General features: G+C 36.6%; 1 protein-coding gene across 7 annotated transcripts in view; it reads left to right on the top strand.

The window, feature by feature from the left end:
* Positions 1 to 18,424, top strand: part of ATP8A1 (ATPase phospholipid transporting 8A1) — a 231,874-nt gene that overhangs the window by 59,670 nt on the left and 153,780 nt on the right. For 4 of the 7 annotated variants that reach the window (XM_019413074.2, XM_019413084.2, XM_019413061.2 and 1 more), the window contains exons 6-10: positions 561 to 601; positions 6,643 to 6,716; positions 12,634 to 12,703; positions 13,770 to 13,897; positions 18,044 to 18,155. In XM_019413074.2, the coding sequence (XP_019268619.1) occupies positions 561 to 601; positions 6,643 to 6,716; positions 12,634 to 12,703; positions 13,770 to 13,897; positions 18,044 to 18,155 (425 nt within the window). The other 3 variants (XM_019413067.2, XM_019413094.2, XM_019413103.2) reach the window with 3 other exon arrangements.

Below are 18,424 nucleotides of genomic sequence, written 5' to 3' on the forward strand. Positions count from 1 at the left end.
CTCTATCATAATTTAATAGTAGCCTCTTCTTTCATTTCTTCTCAGTAAACCAAATATAGAAACTTACGCAGTTTTGCCCTATTAGAAAACTAAAGGCGCAAATTCTTTATCTGTTTATGTGTTAAATTTTTACTAACCAATGTGAAATCTGTTTCTTCTGTGCCTGTAAACCTTTCTTTTTTTTTTTTTAAACATTGCTACTGTATGGCTTCTGAAATGCTCTTTTAGCTTGCCACTCCCTTTTCACATCATCTGTGTGGCTTTCTCCTCCAGCCGTGGCCTGTAATTCTTCTTTGTGCTCAAGAAAGCCCCTGAGCACCAGTGAGATTACCCTCTGCTAGTAATGTTTTATTGTGGGATCTAAAATGTGCATGGGTTGTTTTTTTAATTCTGTGTGAAATTTTATAGCATCTTTGCTGTCATAATTAATTTTTAAATCTATAAAAATTGCTGCTGGTTCATTTTTTGAAGCTGTCCATTTAAAATGATCATTTCCTCAGAAGCAGGCTTTTAATAAGTAGTAAAAATGTTTCTAAAAATGTCACCTTTTCTTTTTCCAGTTTTGAGAAATGGTGCTTGGGAAATTGTGCACTGGGAAAAGGTACGCATTGATTTTTATTTTGTTCCAGAAGAAGTGCATCGATGTGTACTCTAATAGATACAATTTTTGTGTGTGATGTAAACAAATGTCATGAATTCTGATACGAAAGCTGTTTAGTAATTAATGTTGTAAACATACATGGAGTCTTTAGTCACTCTCATTTAATTCTGAAATATGCTAGAAAGACTTGAAAAGTAATATTTGGAATTCTTTGTTTTTCATAGTATATTTTGAGTACTGTTTTTCATAGATTTCATTTAACCATGAACTGTTTTGTGTTGAAACTTTTTGCTTTAATCATCTACTGTCCAAGCAAAACTAAGAATTAGAGTTCCTTAAAAAAAAAAAAAAAAAAAAACTTACTAACCTAAACATCATTTTCTAATGAACTGGAAATCAATTCCATAGTCTCGAGAGGTTAACACGCTCACAGGACGTGTAACATGGCAGTTAGTGAGTTGAGTCATCATTTAACATGTGTTATCTAAGTGCTTTTAAGACCTCAGTTTCAAAAGGTAAGCAATTGTTACTAGTTCTCCCTTAGTCCTGGGAGACCATTAACTCTAGTCTAACTAGAGTCTAACTCTATTCGCAAGCAAAGAACCTTTATAACTTGGTGAAAGACTTTTGGAGGCAAAGCCACTCTACCTGGGGGATTTTGTTTTCTGAGATTGCTAGGAACAGCTTAGGTGTCCCACTCAGCTGGTTACTTGCCTTCCAGTATTTCCCAGCAGCTTGAAGGCCATTCCCTTAATTCTGCCCTGTGATGTTCATAGTCACCTTGTGTCCCTGCAGGGAACAAATTCCCTCTCAGTTGATTGCATTTTTCTCATTTTAAATCAGTGGCCAAAATAAAGATTGACATCTCCCTTCCTGCGTGTTTAAAAACTCACTACTCTCTCTGGTCTTTGACATAAAAGTAACAAAGAGGAAAATACCTTGACTGTGCTTTCCTTAGTCCTTTCATAGTCACCGCTCAGAGAAGCACAATAAAAAAATGAAAAAGCTCAAAAAATTGCTTCAAAAGAAGTTTCCTTTTGCTCTTCTTTGGCACTTGTGGATTTAAACATTTTAGAAGATTGGTAGGATGTAATCAAGTATGACGAATTGAATTGTATTATAAATGTGTATCATTTACTAGGTTTGTCATAGTAATTAGCTTAGACACGTTTCTTAATAAATTGATATATCAGTTTCTTACCATCTTATCCAAAGTAAGCAGTCATAAAGTCAGGAGATAAGCATGCATGACTTTCCTCTAAAATTAGCCTATTACAATGTCTTATTTTACTGATGTCTTTTTTTTTTCATTATTTCAAGATTGAGTGAATTACTGTAACTCAGTTTTTCACAGACAGGAAATCAGCAGCCCATGATTACCCATAATGTTAGCATTCTTTGTTGTCTTGGGGATCAGTGCCACACCCTCCCTGCGCATCCCACTTACAGAAGCAGAGGAATAAAATTTAAAGTGTTGCCAAAAGTTACCCAGCCAGCATGAACTGATGTTACTTAATAATTTGTATTAGATACTTAATTAGCTAGAATTTTTAAAAGTTGGCTCAATGATGAATTCAAGATAAATACTCAAAAATTAACAGCATTTCTTTTGTTGGAGATATCAAATTAGAAAAATACAATGAAAGATCTCATTCCCAGTGGCATGTGAGATGCTTACAAATAAATTTAAGGTATGTATATGACCTTTGTAAAGACAACATCAAAGCTTTTTAGGTGTTAAGGATTGACATAAATGGGCAATTATGTCAAATTCCTAGCAAAACCAAAAGTACCAGTTGTTCCAAAGTATTGGTGTAATATAATCCCAGGGAAATTATTATTTTTTCCTCAAGAGTTGACTAAATTATTCATCTTAATTTCAAAAAGAAACAGTCAAGAAAATAGAAGAATATTTTGGGAAAATGAGCTGTGTGCAAGGATGAGTAAAATGGAGAGCAGAAGTTATTAAGATAGTATTGTTCTGTTGCCAAAATAGGCATTGATAAATAGAGTAAAATAGACTAGAAGAAAAGGGACAAGGATGCCCTGAAATAAAGCCCATTTAATATTTAATAAAGAGGGCAAAAAATCATTGATAAAATAATTATTTAATAAATGATGTTGGAAATCACCAACTTGCAAGTTTCAAGAAATAATGCAGTTTATATCTAAGTCACATCCCATGCTAAAATAAATTCCAACTGGCTTAAATGTTAAAATGTTGGTCTTGAAAAACATACAAATAGAATAAAGACTTTAAGAAATATTTGGAGAAGAGCAAGATCTCAAGCTGTCTGGAATTTGATCCTATAAATTTTTTTAAAAATGCACAGCAAAAGCACAAATAATTAGGCACAATAGGGAAAAATAGTTGTGCCAAATAGGACAAAAGATTGAAATTGTTATATAAATAGGAAATAAAAGTTGGCAATAAGCAAGAAGATCTGTAGTAAGCAACCAGACTCAGTGTAATATTCAACCTAGTTATTAAAGTTGCAAATTTAAGCAATATTGGTGTCTCATTTGCTATACTTCTACTTTACTTAAGATTTTTTGTTTTATGAAGTATTTCATTCACATACTATTGTGGATTAATAATTTAGGTCTTCATATTGAGAATCATAAAAAGGGGATTCTGGGAATTTAACCTGAGAAAATAATGATTAAGTAGAGGAAAAAACCTGTACATGCATAAAAATATTTATTGTAACATTTTTTATAACGATGAAAAGGTAGACTAATGTGGATATCCACCATTAAGGAAGGTGTTTTTTAATTTTTTTTTTAACCTTTATTTTTGAGAGACAGAGACAGAGAGTGATCAGGGGAGGGGCAGAGAGAGAGGGAGACACAGAATCCGAAGCAGGATCCAGGCTCTGAGCTGTCAGCACAGAGCCCGACATGGGGCTCAAACCCACGAACTGTGAGATCATGACCTGAGCCAAAGTCAGACACCCAACTGACTGAGCCACCCAGGTGCCCTGGGAAAATGTTTTTTAAATTACAACATTCTACACTCTGGCATATTTTGTGATAAGTAAAAGCTGTAATTTCAAATACTGTGGCATCATAGAAAGATTTTATACCATTCATTCAGCAAATATTTATTGAGTGTATGTGCCAAGCAATGAACAGCAAGCAAGACATATGAGGGTCCCTGTGTCATGAAATATAATCATAGGTGAGAAGAACAGAGGCATTTATGCTAAGATGTCAACTATGTAAAAATGGTTTATTGAACACTGAGTAGACAGGCAAGCAGCCTTGCTTGTTGGGTTAGCCAGGTTGTGGGACAAGTCTTCTCTTTAGCTTATGTCACATTTTGTACAATTAAAAATAAAATCAATAAACTGAAACCAAGAGTCTGATCCTCATGCCAGGGTAATACAATAAGCATATTACCCTTACCGGCGCTAATGGGGCTTTCTTTCAGGACTTGATTTCTTTGTTTTTCTAAATGTGTGGCTACTGCAGCTACCTTTTAATTGTCCTCAGAGGACCTACAGTTTTGCACAGCATACGTCCAGTCATTCACAGATGGGCACACTTCAGCTCTCAGACGTTAATAGTTCATCTCTCCAGTTTTACCCTGAAGACTTTTCTCTGTTGCACAAACTGTCTGACTTCCAAAGCAAGTATTGCAGTGACAAAGCCCTATACAAGGCAGTGCATCTCCATTCTTGACGTGTAAGCTACTGCCTTCCATGGCCCTGACCGCAAAGTCTAGTTCTTCAAATTGAGATGCAGCTGAAATTGTTCACAGGTTTTGGAGATAGTTGCAGGTGGAGAATTTAGGAGGGATCTTAGACTCAGCACATTCTCCTGGCTTTGTAGAGAAGTATGGAGTGGTGGGCTCTTTGCAGGTGTACAGGTCACTCCCTAAAGCTGCTTTAAGACATGAAGTTTCCAGCATGAAATGCTTTTGTTTGGATTTAGAATTTATATCTCCAAAAATTTCTTAGTAAAAATATTAATATGCTGGGGTCTTTAATTGGACAAAGATTCTAAATCAGTCCATTACAGTTTGATAAACTTACTCTTTTACATAATCCTCAGTTGTAGGTATGAATGTCAGTGACTTGAGAAGGCTCAAGGTGATGGTCTAAAGCCCTGAATATTTCCTTAACATCAGTATTTGAGGAACTAAGTGCTCTGTCATGATGTTCCTCCACTGAGAACATGTGGTCAAGCAATTTGTACCAACTTGACTTTCTCTTCTGTCCATTAATCTTATGCACACACTAGGCTGGAAAGGGGGAATGCCACTTTAGGAATGCAAAACCAAAAAAAGAAAGAGAGGTGCTTGGTCGTGTTTGAGAAGCGATCTAAAACAGGCATCAAAAGGAGGGGGCAGGTAAGTTCCCTGCTGTCCTCATAGTACTGCAAGAACTGCTTTAGCTCTCGGTGGTGAGCCTTTGGTTTTCACAGGCCCCTGAGTAACTAACTACTTCATACCACCGTGTAAGGTGCTAATAGTTTCTTTCAGTCCTCAGTTGAATGACCACAAGCCTGGCTTTTGTCTTAACAATGAATAAAGATGTGGAAAAGCAGTGGGATCAGTAAGGGATTTTTGTAAGTCTGACTGTTAAACTCTTACACTATAATGTGGACAACTATTCGATTTTATGAAGCATATAGTCTGATTGGGTAGCAAACATTAACATGCAATAGGAGATTAAAGAACATTTAAATGGTAGCCTGGGTAACATTCTCTCCAAATGCCGTAGCTCCATTGACCTTATACTTCTTGATCTTGGGTGCGATCAGAGTACAATCACAACACATAACAGGCCTGTTTACACCTATACTTGCTGGGGTTTTGTTACTTCCCCTTTTTTGAGGGTTGGTGTGTTTGATTCCAACGTCCCTGGAAATTTGTCCGTTTCCAATCATCCAGATTTCAGCTAAAATCTCCCTTGAATTGGAGCTTCCCTACCTGGATAGCCAACATACATACCATACACGAGAAGACCCCCTCCAACCTTGCCTAATTTCCTCCCCCGGCATATAAAGTAACCACAGTGGTCTGTCTCTGCAATAATTTCTTATTGTGATTCCTGCTGAGGACACAATTCTCTCCTCCCCCCCCCCCCATCCAATAAAGTGTTATTTTAGGGTTCAAGGAAAAGTTGAGAGAGGAAAGAACAAAAAGGCTTTAACAATAACAAAAAAAGACTTTTCTTCTCTTGATTAAATATTGAAGCTTATTTGGAGGTTTATTTGGCTCCTAACAGGGCACTTTCGTGATCTAATGAGAGTGGTTATCAGTGTAACTTGGTCCAGTTGTGACTTAGTTGGAGTCCTAATGTTTGCTCAAAACTCTATGACACACCTATCACTTAAATCACCTCTAGAAAGGTTCTGGGCTTATTATATCTTTAATGTGTCTTTAGGACATGTTCACAAAAATGCTACTGGGTAGAAAAGCCAGGAAGATATTAAGCTGTTTTTTTTTTTTTAATTTAAAATACAACATAGGTTTACTATATTTACTTACGCAAAATCAAGCTTTGCAGCCAGTCAGATAAGGGTTTGAGTCTAACCTCTTCCTCTCACTGTGATCTTAGAGAAATAACTTAGAAGCTAATAAGGCTCTTTTTTTTTCCTCTCTAAACTGTAAATTATAATCAAAACCTATTTTATAGGACCATCATGAGGAATAATGATCATATATATGGTAGTTAGCTTTTCCAGTTGCACTGAGATTTCCTTAAGCAGGGTAAAGATCACCTTTGGTAAATTCCTCCTTTTTATTTTTATGTCATAGAGAATGTGAGAAATTGAGATGTCAGTGGATAAAATGGATGGATTTATTAAGCTAAGCCCTGTAGTTGGAAAAAAAAGATACAGTGTTCATATTTTAAAGGACTGTCCCATCCTTGGCCTCACTCCTAGATCATTTTATGCCATTTTGTGAAGATAAGTGGTTCTTGTTTGCCAGTAACCATTTTTTACTGTGTTCTATGCTTAAATACAGTGGGTTGTATATTTGTAACTATCTTTCAATGCAGATAATTAACCAATTCCCAGTTTTCTTTCAGGTAAATGTTGGAGATATAGTTATAATAAAAGGCAAAGAGTATATACCTGCTGACACTGTACTTCTCTCATCAAGGTAGAGATTACCTACTGATGCTCAAACAGTGTAGAGGATGGTTTCTCTACCCTGCATTGACCTTGTGATTTCTCCAAGGAAATAAGGAATAAACGAAGAATTTCAAACCTCTCTAATGATTTTGAATTAAACATTAAAAAATTGATTGGACTTAATGGACTCTTTCTTATTTGCCATATAGAATAAGTGATAGGTACTATCCTGTGTAATTCAAAAGTTATCATTACAATTAGAAGTCTGCTCTCTCTCTGGCTACATCCAGATCCTTGTGTGTGGACCACTAACTCATGAGATTTCCTGTTGTTTATTTTATATAATACATGGATGGGGTTCTATTGATTTTTATCTTGCAGTCCTTGTTCATGATAAATTCTTCTATGATGCATTAATATATCCCTCCAAACTTTCTTGATCTTTATGGGACATTAGTGCAAGAAAATGGATGAATGATTTCTTTTTTGTCGTCATACCTTTTGAAACGCCATACTCTTCCAACAACAACAACAAAAAAATTGAAGTATTTTGCTCTTTTAAATTCTTTCCATGACTGAATTTAGATAATTTTTGTTTTATTCATATTTAAGACAGTCATGAATTAGTATTCAGAACATATGGCACTGTTACCTTTTAAAGAATGCGGTTTTCAAGTGGTTTGGGGTTTAAAAACTGTAAAACTGGTCCTAATATAAATTAAGAAAAATGTTTTTTAATATCTTAGAGGTTGTTTATCATCATTTCCTTGGACAGTTTTATTTGTAAAATCCACATATAAATATGGACAGTGTCCTTTTTTCAAAATCTATTTAATCAGGTCATTATTTAAAGTGATTGGATTTATAACAAGTTAGTGACACTTAACCGAGCCAGAAGTTCTCCAGATACTTATAGAAATAAGTCTATGGGTAGTTGAAGTACTGTAGGTAGTTGTACTTTCATACTTTATAGCTGGGAGATTTTTGTGTCACCTATAGATTTTATTTCCGGAAAAATTAAAATTAATGGGTTTCTAAATCAGCCTTTTCGTTACTAATTTTTCTTTGCTCATAGCTTTAATTAGGGTCGGTTTCTAAAACTGAAGTAGAGGTACTGGTCCACATGTGGCTGTGTGAGAATGAGTTTAACGGTTGAGCTTGCTGTCACTGCCTCAACATACCAGATGGCATAAGGTACTAGAGAACACTCTGCCTAGGAGACAGGAAATCAGGATTCTTACCCTGGCTTGGTGATTTTGAACAAAAGACTTCATCTCCCAGGCCTTGATTTCACATCTTTTAAAGTGAGGAAGAAGGAGTAGATGACAAAACTCTGATATTCCCTGATTCTCCTTCTTCTTTAGATTCAGTGAGTTTTTATTTAAGTTGTAAGAATGCCTAGCCAACAGAACAATGGGCACTCGGTGGTACTAAATAAAAGTTTGATAAATGTAATGGATGACTGACCATCTAAATGGTCAAAGTTCAAAGTGATAATACAGCATTCCAGCAATTTAAGAAAGTAATCGTGTTTTCCTGATTACACCTATCAGAGAGACATAATTTACCATAGAGAATATCATGTATGTGTACCATTAATTACAGTTTTTATTTTTTGTATGCTCCAAAGCATGAAGATACTTGACTATAGTGCCCTGACTTTATACATAATTTTGAATTGAAAGTTTTAAAAAATACTTTTCATCAGCCTCTATCCACCCCCAGAAACTCCCAGAAAGCTCTATGCTCATATTTTTTTAAAGTTTGGAGCATTTTTACAGGAGTTATTTCCTCAACGTTAAAAACACTCACTGGTGGCTCACAGATACTGTAGTATAACTATAGATACGGTAGATGGAAATAGTTTCTATCTTTTTTTTTAAAAAGATTTTTAAGTAATCTCTACACCCAACGTAGGGCTCAAACTCACAACTCCAAGATCAAGTCTCATATTTCACCAACTAAGCCAGCCAGGTGCCCCAGTAGTTTCTATATCTTACTATAGCAGCCACAGAGATTAACTTCCTCCAAAGATTATTACTTCTTAAAAGATTGTGTGACTCATTGCATTTAGTTATTTAGTAGGACTCAAAGTATAAAGCCTCTTCCATTATGTATTTATATCCCAGTGTCAAAGTGCCACCTTTCAGGGTTGTTTTTTCTCAAAAAGTTTTGCACTACTCTTGTGAATGTACATTAACCTTAACAAATAGGTAGAAGTTTGTGTCCTCATTGAACAGAAAGCGTAATTTTGACTTCAAGTCTTATTTTTTGCCATTTAACTTTACCTAACGACTAAGTCAAGGTGGGACTATTTAATCCCTAATTAATCTGATCTCTTCATTATGCCACACTGTCCACTATCAGAATAAGGACATGGTGATTCTCACCTGCAGATGAGCATTATTTAACAGTAAACATAAACAACAGTTTGTAACATTTTAATTTCCAAATATTTTCAATTATTAATACTAATAGTGTACCCTTTCTGAGGTAGTTTGAAAATAAAGCATGAACATTGTTGAAAGTTACGGTGTTTCATTGATTTTTCACTTCCATTTGAAGAAACAAGTTTTAGTTTATAACAAATACATATATAAGTTTAGAAAGTAAGATATAGAGTAAAATAACTCAAGCTGTTAATTCAAGTCCACACAGGTTCCTGGCATGTCTATTTCATACCCTCTCTGAAAAACTTCTCCTGGGTTCAAAGGCTTATTACCCTTTTAAGACAATGCATCACCAAGACTTAATGAATTATTGAACAACTCAAAAGGCTGCAATTATGCCTTCTAAAACCCATGTCTTTACAGCTTTGCATTAAAGGTAATGATATGTATGCAGTTAACTTTCAAAATGTTTCGGAATCAGAAAATTTCTAATACTTTTTTTTTTAAGTGTATTGGGGATGGTGGTGGAGAGGACTAATATACTTGGTTTCTCAGAGAATTGTTCCCACAGTTCTTTCCTTTTTGGGTAGGAGTGGTCATACACTAGATGGCGTGAGAGTGAGGAATTGGAGAAAGGAAAATCTGTAAGATAAAGTAACTATATAAAATTTTGTTTTTGAGAAGACAGTCTTGTGAATAAACTTTAAAAAAGGAGCAAAAGTTTCCACATTAAAAATTGAAAATTGGGCTTCAAATTGAGTAAACCTTTAATATTTCACATTTTCTTGTGCCTTTAGACCTGATCAAAATAAATTTTGAAAAAATGGACATTAGACATTTTTATTAACATGTATTATTTTCTATAATAATTTCAAACTTTCTGTCTCTTTTGTCCATTTGTTTGGTTCTTCTTTTTTCTGTTTTTCATTTTTTTTTTTTTTCCGTTTCAATTATTTTAAACTGGGACCTGTAGGTGGCAGTAGGGGAAATAGTGAAAGTGACCAATGGGGAACATCTCCCAGCAGATCTCATCAGCCTGTCCTCAAGGTTAGAACCACTGAGTCGTACAGGATGTGTGTATGTGGATCCTCACCCTACAGCAGAGAACAATTACACCCAAAGATGGTTGAGTTCTATGTCTCTTCCTGTAAAACACAAAAATGTTTATACTTCTTGGAGATAGACATTTCACAAATGTTTTAAAGGCCTTTTATGAATGCAACATTGGATGCTGTTTGTCCCTCAGGTGGGAAGATTCAGCTCCTATTGTTCTCAATAGGAGTTCATGAGGCATGCCAGTAAAGGTAGATTTTAATTTCCTGTGCATCATTAATATATATCCATATTTAACAACATGCCTAAATACCGAGGCTGAATTTAATACCTCTCCAGGATACTGTTTTGAACAGTGTTAAGCTTTTCATGAAATGAAGTCATTGAAATTTTGCCTTATTCTTATATTTGAAACTTACTGTGAGTTCTGTAGAATCCCTTCAGCAATTATGACTATAATTTGGGCTTGTATAGGGTTTACAGAGGACCCCCTGCACAAAGCTGGATGTTGTACCTTTTGTACCGCATGCTTTGGGATCAGTTTTTATCCCACTTGTTACTAGTGGCAAAGTGCATGTTCCCGTGGTAAAGTTCAGCCGTCTACCAGTGTCTGTATTGTGATATGCATCTTGTTTCATCTTTCCACTTACTAATCAAAAAGCCTGCTTTGCCTCTCTGACTGTAGCTTGCGTTTGGATGTCACCATAATTTGCTGAAATATTTATTATGTAGCATGATCCCTTATGTAAAACTTCTTGCTGCTTTTTCATAACACTATTAAGAACTGCTTCAGTAACAGCTGTCTTAAGGGATTAAGAATGTTCTGAATTCGGATGCATATTTTATTTGCCCCACTTCAAATAGAAGTCAGCCGTTTAACTTTTTAACTTCCTAGCCATGTAAAGTCCTAGAAAAATTGCTTTGTGAAAAAAAAGATAGAATGGTAGTCTCATTTTAATGTGAGAATGGCCTTGGACATATTGATCAGTAATATTTTAATGCATTTTACTGGCAAAGTATGGAATCTGCATTGTTCACCTAACATCTGTCACCATGCTTCTATATTGTCGGAAGATATGTTTTAAAATTTCATAAGCCATTTATGTTTCAAATGTATATATATATAAGTTACAAATTAGCAGTTACTAGAGCCAAGTTAAATGTTGGATAGATGATATGTTGAATATAATAGAGCGAAAATATAAATACTGAAAAATTTCTCCAGTTGGGAAAAAAATATAAGCCTTTATGGGAGAAAAAAAAATCCACTGAGTGAATTGAAGAACTTGCAAAGTTACATTAAAATGAATCTGTAAAATATTTGATCATTGACCGTATGTTTCAGCAATTTTCACAAATCTCCAGGCCACAAAACTAAGCTACCTGCCCATTTCTGAAACTTGAAATAATGTGTTTTGCACATGTACAAATTGGAAGTTGATTAGAAGATTCAGGTATTTGTAACTGACAAACTTTTTCCATTCTAACTTTGAATACATATGCTTATCAGAGATTACATTTATACTTCCATGATGTTACTAAGGCTTATTGTATAACCAAGTGCTAATGAGATTGATTTAACTTCAGAACGTTTTCCCTTACACTTGAGGATACAATTAGATGACAGACTCACCTGCCTATACTTGCTGGGCACATAAAGTCAGATTGTGAAGGGAAAGGATATACACAGTCCAGGATGTAGTACCTGTGATAATGCTGGAGAATGTGCATCCCTTCTGCCAGCCACCACTCACTAAACTTTTCCAAACACACTCTGGTGGGGACCCATGAAATGGACAGGTCAAGGAGCAATATGGCCAAGTTGGCTGGTTTTAGTTTTAGCTTTTTCTGCCACAAGAATCTCTGAAATAACCTTAAGAAAGAGAACAGGAGCAGAAAAAAACAAAAACAGAAGTATGTATCTAAAGTATATATCTACTTCCATTGTAAAATCTCACACAGTTTTTAAAAGTAGCCTTAAAATTTAAATATTATGGTTCATATGATCCTGTTCATCTTTTCTTAAAAGGTGGTCACTGAAAGTTTATAGAAGCAGCAATCTGGAATTTTCTAATCACTTTCCTTAACCAATTTATACATGGGCTACAAGCATGTAATCTCACTTGATATTTTTGAGCTAAAGATAAATCTGGACACAAAACTGCTTTTACATTTCAGATACAGTCTGTGTCGTGTCATTATGGATGAGCAATTTAAGTAGCACATGACAAATCTAATCATCCACATTAGCTTGAAGATCAGTACTGATTGGCATCAGGAAATTGCTTTGTGGTCGTTCTAGCTGAAAAGCTGATCCATGAGTTGTGACGCATGGGTTCTGCCTCCCAGCATTTAGCACTTAGAATGGAAATCATCATGAAACTAGACGACTAAAGCTTTGTTCAAAACAAAAGGCTTCAGTGAGTCTAAGCATTTAAATAAGTTATTATTATGCTTTTCTTCCCCCACTAAATCTCTCTGCTTTTCAATTTTAAATAACAGTGAACCCCAGGCCATGTGCTACATTGAAACATCCAACTTAGATGGTGAAACAAACCTGAAAATTAGGCAGGTAAGATCTAATACAGGTTTATGTAATTTTTACTGATTTATTACATGGAATCAAGAGCTTTATTTCTGGTGTTGTCTTGAATTGAAGTGACTATCTAATTGCAAATACTTTCTTGCTGAGCCACTATGAAGAGGTGTCTTTGACTGAGATGAAGACTCAGATTTACTTGCCTGATTAAATATAGTCCATCACACAGATATTATTTGTAACATTTTTAATATTTCATGTAATAGCCAACAGCCCGATGATGATAATTTTAGTAGTTCTAAGTACTTTGACATGTGTTCGCGTATTTAATCGTCCCCATTCGCCTGGCCCAAATTATTATTTGGCTTTGCTGTATCGAAAAGGCATAGTTTCCATTGCTGTTCTAAAAGTCTCACTAATCTCAGGGAATAGTTAGGATTTCTGTATTTGCTTCTCATACCATCTCCGATAGAAAGCAACGGTCTTTTTAAGGAGGAGACTTTTAAAAATGTACTGTCTGGGCTTCTAGGGGGATGATGGAAATGACAAGTGAGAAGTTTGGGATGTGATGGAAGTAGGTCATCAGGGCACCTGAACTCAGAGTGCCCCAGGAAGCGGGGGCCTGTTCACTGCCAGCCAGTAGAAGCTAGTTGGCCAGAGGGAGGAACTATTTTTGAGTTTTCCTTCTCAGTGGACTAACAGAAAAGAAATGTAACGATTCTCTTTGGACATAGTTCTGTTTATTTTGCATTCTCTTTTTGAGATTCAGCAGGCAGACTGTATAATGCTAAATATTAATTTTATTTTTGGAAACACATAGTTCTTTGAGGACTTACTTCAAAATACCTTTGCAGTCAAGTTAATAGTCTCAAGTATGTTTTAGATCTTTCACAAAAGCTACCCTATTCTTGTATTCAAGTAGAGAGGAAGGTGACCCTTAATTATGATTTGACAAACAGTATTGTGTAAGGGAGGAGACTTGCTTATAAAATAGTGGGACCTCTTAGATCCTAAGACTGAGATGAATTCAGAATCCCCCCTCCTCCTGCACACAATGCAATTAATATACTCTTTTGCTTTTTAAAAAATTTCTGAACAGGGCTTACCAGCAACATCAGATATAAAAGACATTGACAGTTTGATGAGAATTTCTGGCAGAATCGAGTGTGAAAGTCCAAACAGACATCTGTACGATTTTGTTGGAAACATAAGGCTTGATGGACATAGGTATGTAAAATTGGTCTTTATAAGAACCCAGAATTCAGGGGTGCCTGGGTGGCTCAGTCAGTTAAGCATCCATCTTCGGCTCAGGTCATGATCTCACAGTTCCTGGGTTCAAGCTCCACGTCAGGCTCTGTGCTGACAGCTCAGAGCCTGGATCCTGCTTCAGATTCTGTGTCTCCCTCTCTCTCTGCCCCTCCCCTGCTCATGCTTTGTGTCTCTCTCTCTCAAAAATAAACATAAAAAACAAAACAAAACAAAAAACAGAATTCACTGCGTCTCAGTGTATTGCTGAGTGTTTTCCAAGCCTCGGTGCATATTATTTTCTCATGCTCTAAGTTTGAACACTCAAAACCTCTTCTTAAGTATTTCTGTGTTACTTCTACCAAGAGTCTTTTTGCAGAAATGTTAGCTCTTAACTCCATGCATATGGTGCAACTGAAGACTTCCTCAAGATGACAGTTGGATATTTTCAGGGATATGCCAGGCTTGTGGCACATTAATTAGTGGCATATTCTTTGGCCAGAATACTTATGTCATAGGCCTATCTGCAATCTCCATGGCTTGGGTCCTTTCCTGTGATCTCTAGGTGCCTCAAAGATAATCAGATTCTACCCGCAAGGAGTTGACTGTACTGGATAATTTCTTGTCTGTCTTGTCTTCTCTGTATAATTCCATATGCTCTTTTCTAGGCCGTGTTATCATCTACAGTTATCTTTACTGTTACATCCTTTCTACCCTTCATTCCTTCCCACTTCTCTTTCCTGTCTCTCTCTTCATAGATTCAACCGGTATTTCTCAAGCCCCCAGTGGGCTAGGTAGGCTAAGTACAGAGATGGAACAGGAGACTGCAGTGAACAAAAGAGATAAATATGCCCGCCCTTGTGAGCTTACTTTCTTGCAGTAAGGAAAGGGCAAATAGACAACAAATGATAAATAAGAAAATTCTGTTCTAGGTTAGAAAGTGATAAATGCTTTGGAAAAAAAAAAAAAATAGCCCAGGACAAGGCAGTTTGGGTGTCCTTGAGAGCAAATCACTTTTGAGTTAGAATGGTTGTAGTAAGCCTCATTCATCAGGTAACATTTGAGGCCTGTGAGTAGGAGGAGAGCAAGTTAGCCATTTATACAACTGGAGGGAGAGAATTCCAAACAGAAGGAATAGTCAGCGCAAATTATTAGTTGTATTTATTGCATCATTTTAAAGTGGGAATGTGCCTGGAGTAGGTATGAAATTTCAAGGAGGACAGCGTGGTTGAAGTAGAGTTACCAAGAAAGAGTAATAAAAGAAGGGTAGAGGAGTAAGAGGAAGCCAGACCATGCAAGGCTTTGAAGGCTATTGTAGAGTGTTACTCTGAGTGAAATGGTGATCCATTGGAGGGTTTTTAAAGGGGATTTCAGCGGTTCAGTTTTGGGCCAAATAAGTTTGTGTCAGGGAGGCAAATGAATATATAAGCCTAGAGCTTGGGATAGAAGTCTGGGTCATGAGATAAATTTGGGAATAGTTGGCATAGATAATTAAAGCCATGGAAGTGGAAGAAATCACTGAAGGTGAAACGGTATGGAGAGAAAGGTGAGGAGTCCCAAGGACAGTCCTAAGACTGCAACATTAAGGTTGGGAAAAGGGAGAGACCAGCCAAAGAAACCAAAATCAGGTTGGTAGGAAGAAAGCTGAGATGGAGTGAGGAAAGTCTACCAAGGCAAAGGGAGTGACAGACATGGGTCAGATGTTGCTGTTGGTCAAGCACAATGAGGCTGAGAATTAACAGTTCCGTTTAGCAAGTCGATATCCTTGAGCTTGGTTAGAGCAGGCAGAGCCTGATGAAGTGAGTCTGAGATAGTGGAAGAAGAGGAGTTGAAAATACCAAGTGTAGACAGCCTTTTCAAGGAGCTTTGTTAGAAAAGGGAGCAGAAATGGAGCAGAACCTGGCAAGGAAGGGTAGGGTCTCTCCCATCTGCCACTTCTTCCTCTTGCCCTCGCTTTCCTTCTCCTCTGTCTCCTCTACCCCCAGGCATAGGTAGTGGCCAGCTAAATGCACTAGTCATTCCACCAGGCTGAGAGATTATCAGTGCCTTCATTATTTTATAATTGCATTATTACAGTGTTTGAATTCTAAAGAACATGTAAGATATACCCTAAACTGTCATCCTCATTCAGATCCACCAAAAGCTTTCCTGTAATTCATGAATTATATATTGTTCTAAAATTTGCACAGAGTGACCTCACAGAGTGAACATATGGTTATAGACTAATAATAGAGTTGGCCACTTATATAAGTAATGTTTCTGTAGTCTGACATTCCTAACTGGCCAGCTTCCATTTCTTATCAGTTCCCCATGAAGTCAATGCCAAGCAAATCAATGCAGTGAAAGAGAAACTATATGATAGTGCCAAGACTTAGGGTAAGATAGAATTTATACAATAAGCTTTAATATATATGAAAGGTGGAAACAGATTTTCAATACCTTCGTATTGTGGCACATTTGACTTTTACAGTGATTACCCAGAGCTCTTGGAGCCCCTTTATTTGGAACATGTGTACTTTGATTCCATTATTAAGGATGAGGGTCATTGTCTAATGCCAGAAGCTTTGGAATTCCACCTCTGATGAAATGTAGTAATAGCTAACTTATGTTGAATCTTCATAATTGAAAAAGAGTATTTTTGGTTTTTTTTTTTTTTGAAGAGTCTGTACCTAATTCCAATCAATCCATACCACAAATGCCAAGGTGACAGTTGTCCTATTGTACCTCATTGTATATGTGAGGAATGGTTGGCACTTACGTGCTTCAAGTATAGGCTAGCAGCTTCCCAAGAATTTCTTGGAAACGTGCTTTAGGCCTAAGGTCCCCTCCCACTCTGAAACATCTTGAGACATATACACAAAGGGTTCCCTTCCAGCTGGGTCTGAAAAGCATGCTGTTTACAGAAAGAATGAGAATTATAGATACTGTAGTCTTTTTCTAGATTGGCATACACCGTTTCTTAAAGGCTTGCTTAAGTAGAGGCCTTCAGGTGCTGTTATGACCTGAACTGATGTCACCTGAGCCAGTGATCGTTGGGCAGTTCTTGAAAGAAGGTCTAAGGCCCAAGCTGCTACTAGCTTTAGCCACCTAACAGACCATGAAAGCCCACCAGGAATGGAAGACTCAACCTCACTTTGCCCTCTGCTGGCAAAGAAGTTCTGTAAGAAGTTCTGGGTTCTCCAGAGACTTTACTTGGACCAACTGTTGCCTTCTTTTTCCAGGTTTTTTTTTTTAATGTATTTTTCTTTATATTTGACATTTCTTTCTTGCTTTTTTTCCTAAAATGAAGACCTAGTGATAGAAATCCTTAAGCCATTACATTTTGTGCAGTACATCTCCGTCAAGAATCCCACTATATCTCTGATAGCTTGTACCTCTCTGTGTAAGGTTGTGTCAGCCAACAACCTACCAGGGTGGATAGTTTTACAAAGAACTTGCAAAAGACTCAAGTTGGCCTTTATTCATGAAAAATGTGTTTTAAATTAGATGGAATATATATCTTCAATTTGCTGTCATTTCAGAGGAATGTTTTAAGACATTAGATGCTTACCATTTATTGGAAACTTATTCATAGTTCTTAGATAATTGATATTCAAATATGATAAATTATCCTAGAGATTTTAAATACAGGGATTTATCTCTGCAGGGCAGGGGTGGCAGTGCAAGTGGATGATGAGATCTATGTATTTACCTTGCCTTGTATATTATTTGGGCCTTTATTATGCACAAAGCTGTTTTTAATTAGGTGTGGGAGGGGAGCAGATCCCCTAACCTCACCGCTTCCAAACATCTTAGAAACCTAAACAGACTTACTAAATCAGGAAGAGTCTAAAATAGGTTTGAAAATTAACCTCTGAGTTCTAAAATATTGCCTACTGTCTTGGATAATGAAGTTGTAGGAAATGGCTGGTTTGGTGCTAAGGAGAAGCAACTGGAATGCTTCCTTCCAGCTGTCCTTGGGTAAGAAAATTATTCTTACTGGTAGGAAAATTACTTCTTTTCTAAAAATAAAGTGAATGTGAGAAGGGTTATTTTAATAACAGAACCTTTGTTGGAACTATGTAATAACTATAGAATTCTTAAGCATTTTAGAAAATGTTTCTAATGTCACAACATGATCTGTCCTAGCACTGTCCCCCTGGGAGCAGATCAGATTCTTCTTCGAGGCGCCCAGTTGAGAAACACACAGTGGGTTCATGGAATAGTTGTCTACACCGGACATGATACCAAGCTGATGCAGGTGGGATTCTTATCTATGAAAACTTTTTGGACCTATTCTCTTGAAAAATGTGCTATTTGTAGCTCTCTATGCAGTAGTGTGAAACATAGCAGACCATCTGTCACAGATTCCTGAGCCCCACTCTATACATTCAGAATCTCATTCTTCGGTGTGTGGGGCTATGAAATGGTTCATGCACACAAGAACAGTGGAAAGTTTCATCAGGCATCAACAGTGCATGAACTCTTAATGATTTTGTGTGTTGGCCCCTTGGCAGCATTTACTAACTA

The sequence above is a fragment of the Panthera pardus genome, unplaced genomic scaffold (assembly GCF_024362965.1).
Source record: "Panthera pardus isolate Hobbes unplaced genomic scaffold, ASM2436296v1 HiC_scaffold_13, whole genome shotgun sequence".
NCBI lineage: Eukaryota > Metazoa > Chordata > Mammalia > Carnivora > Felidae > Panthera > Panthera pardus.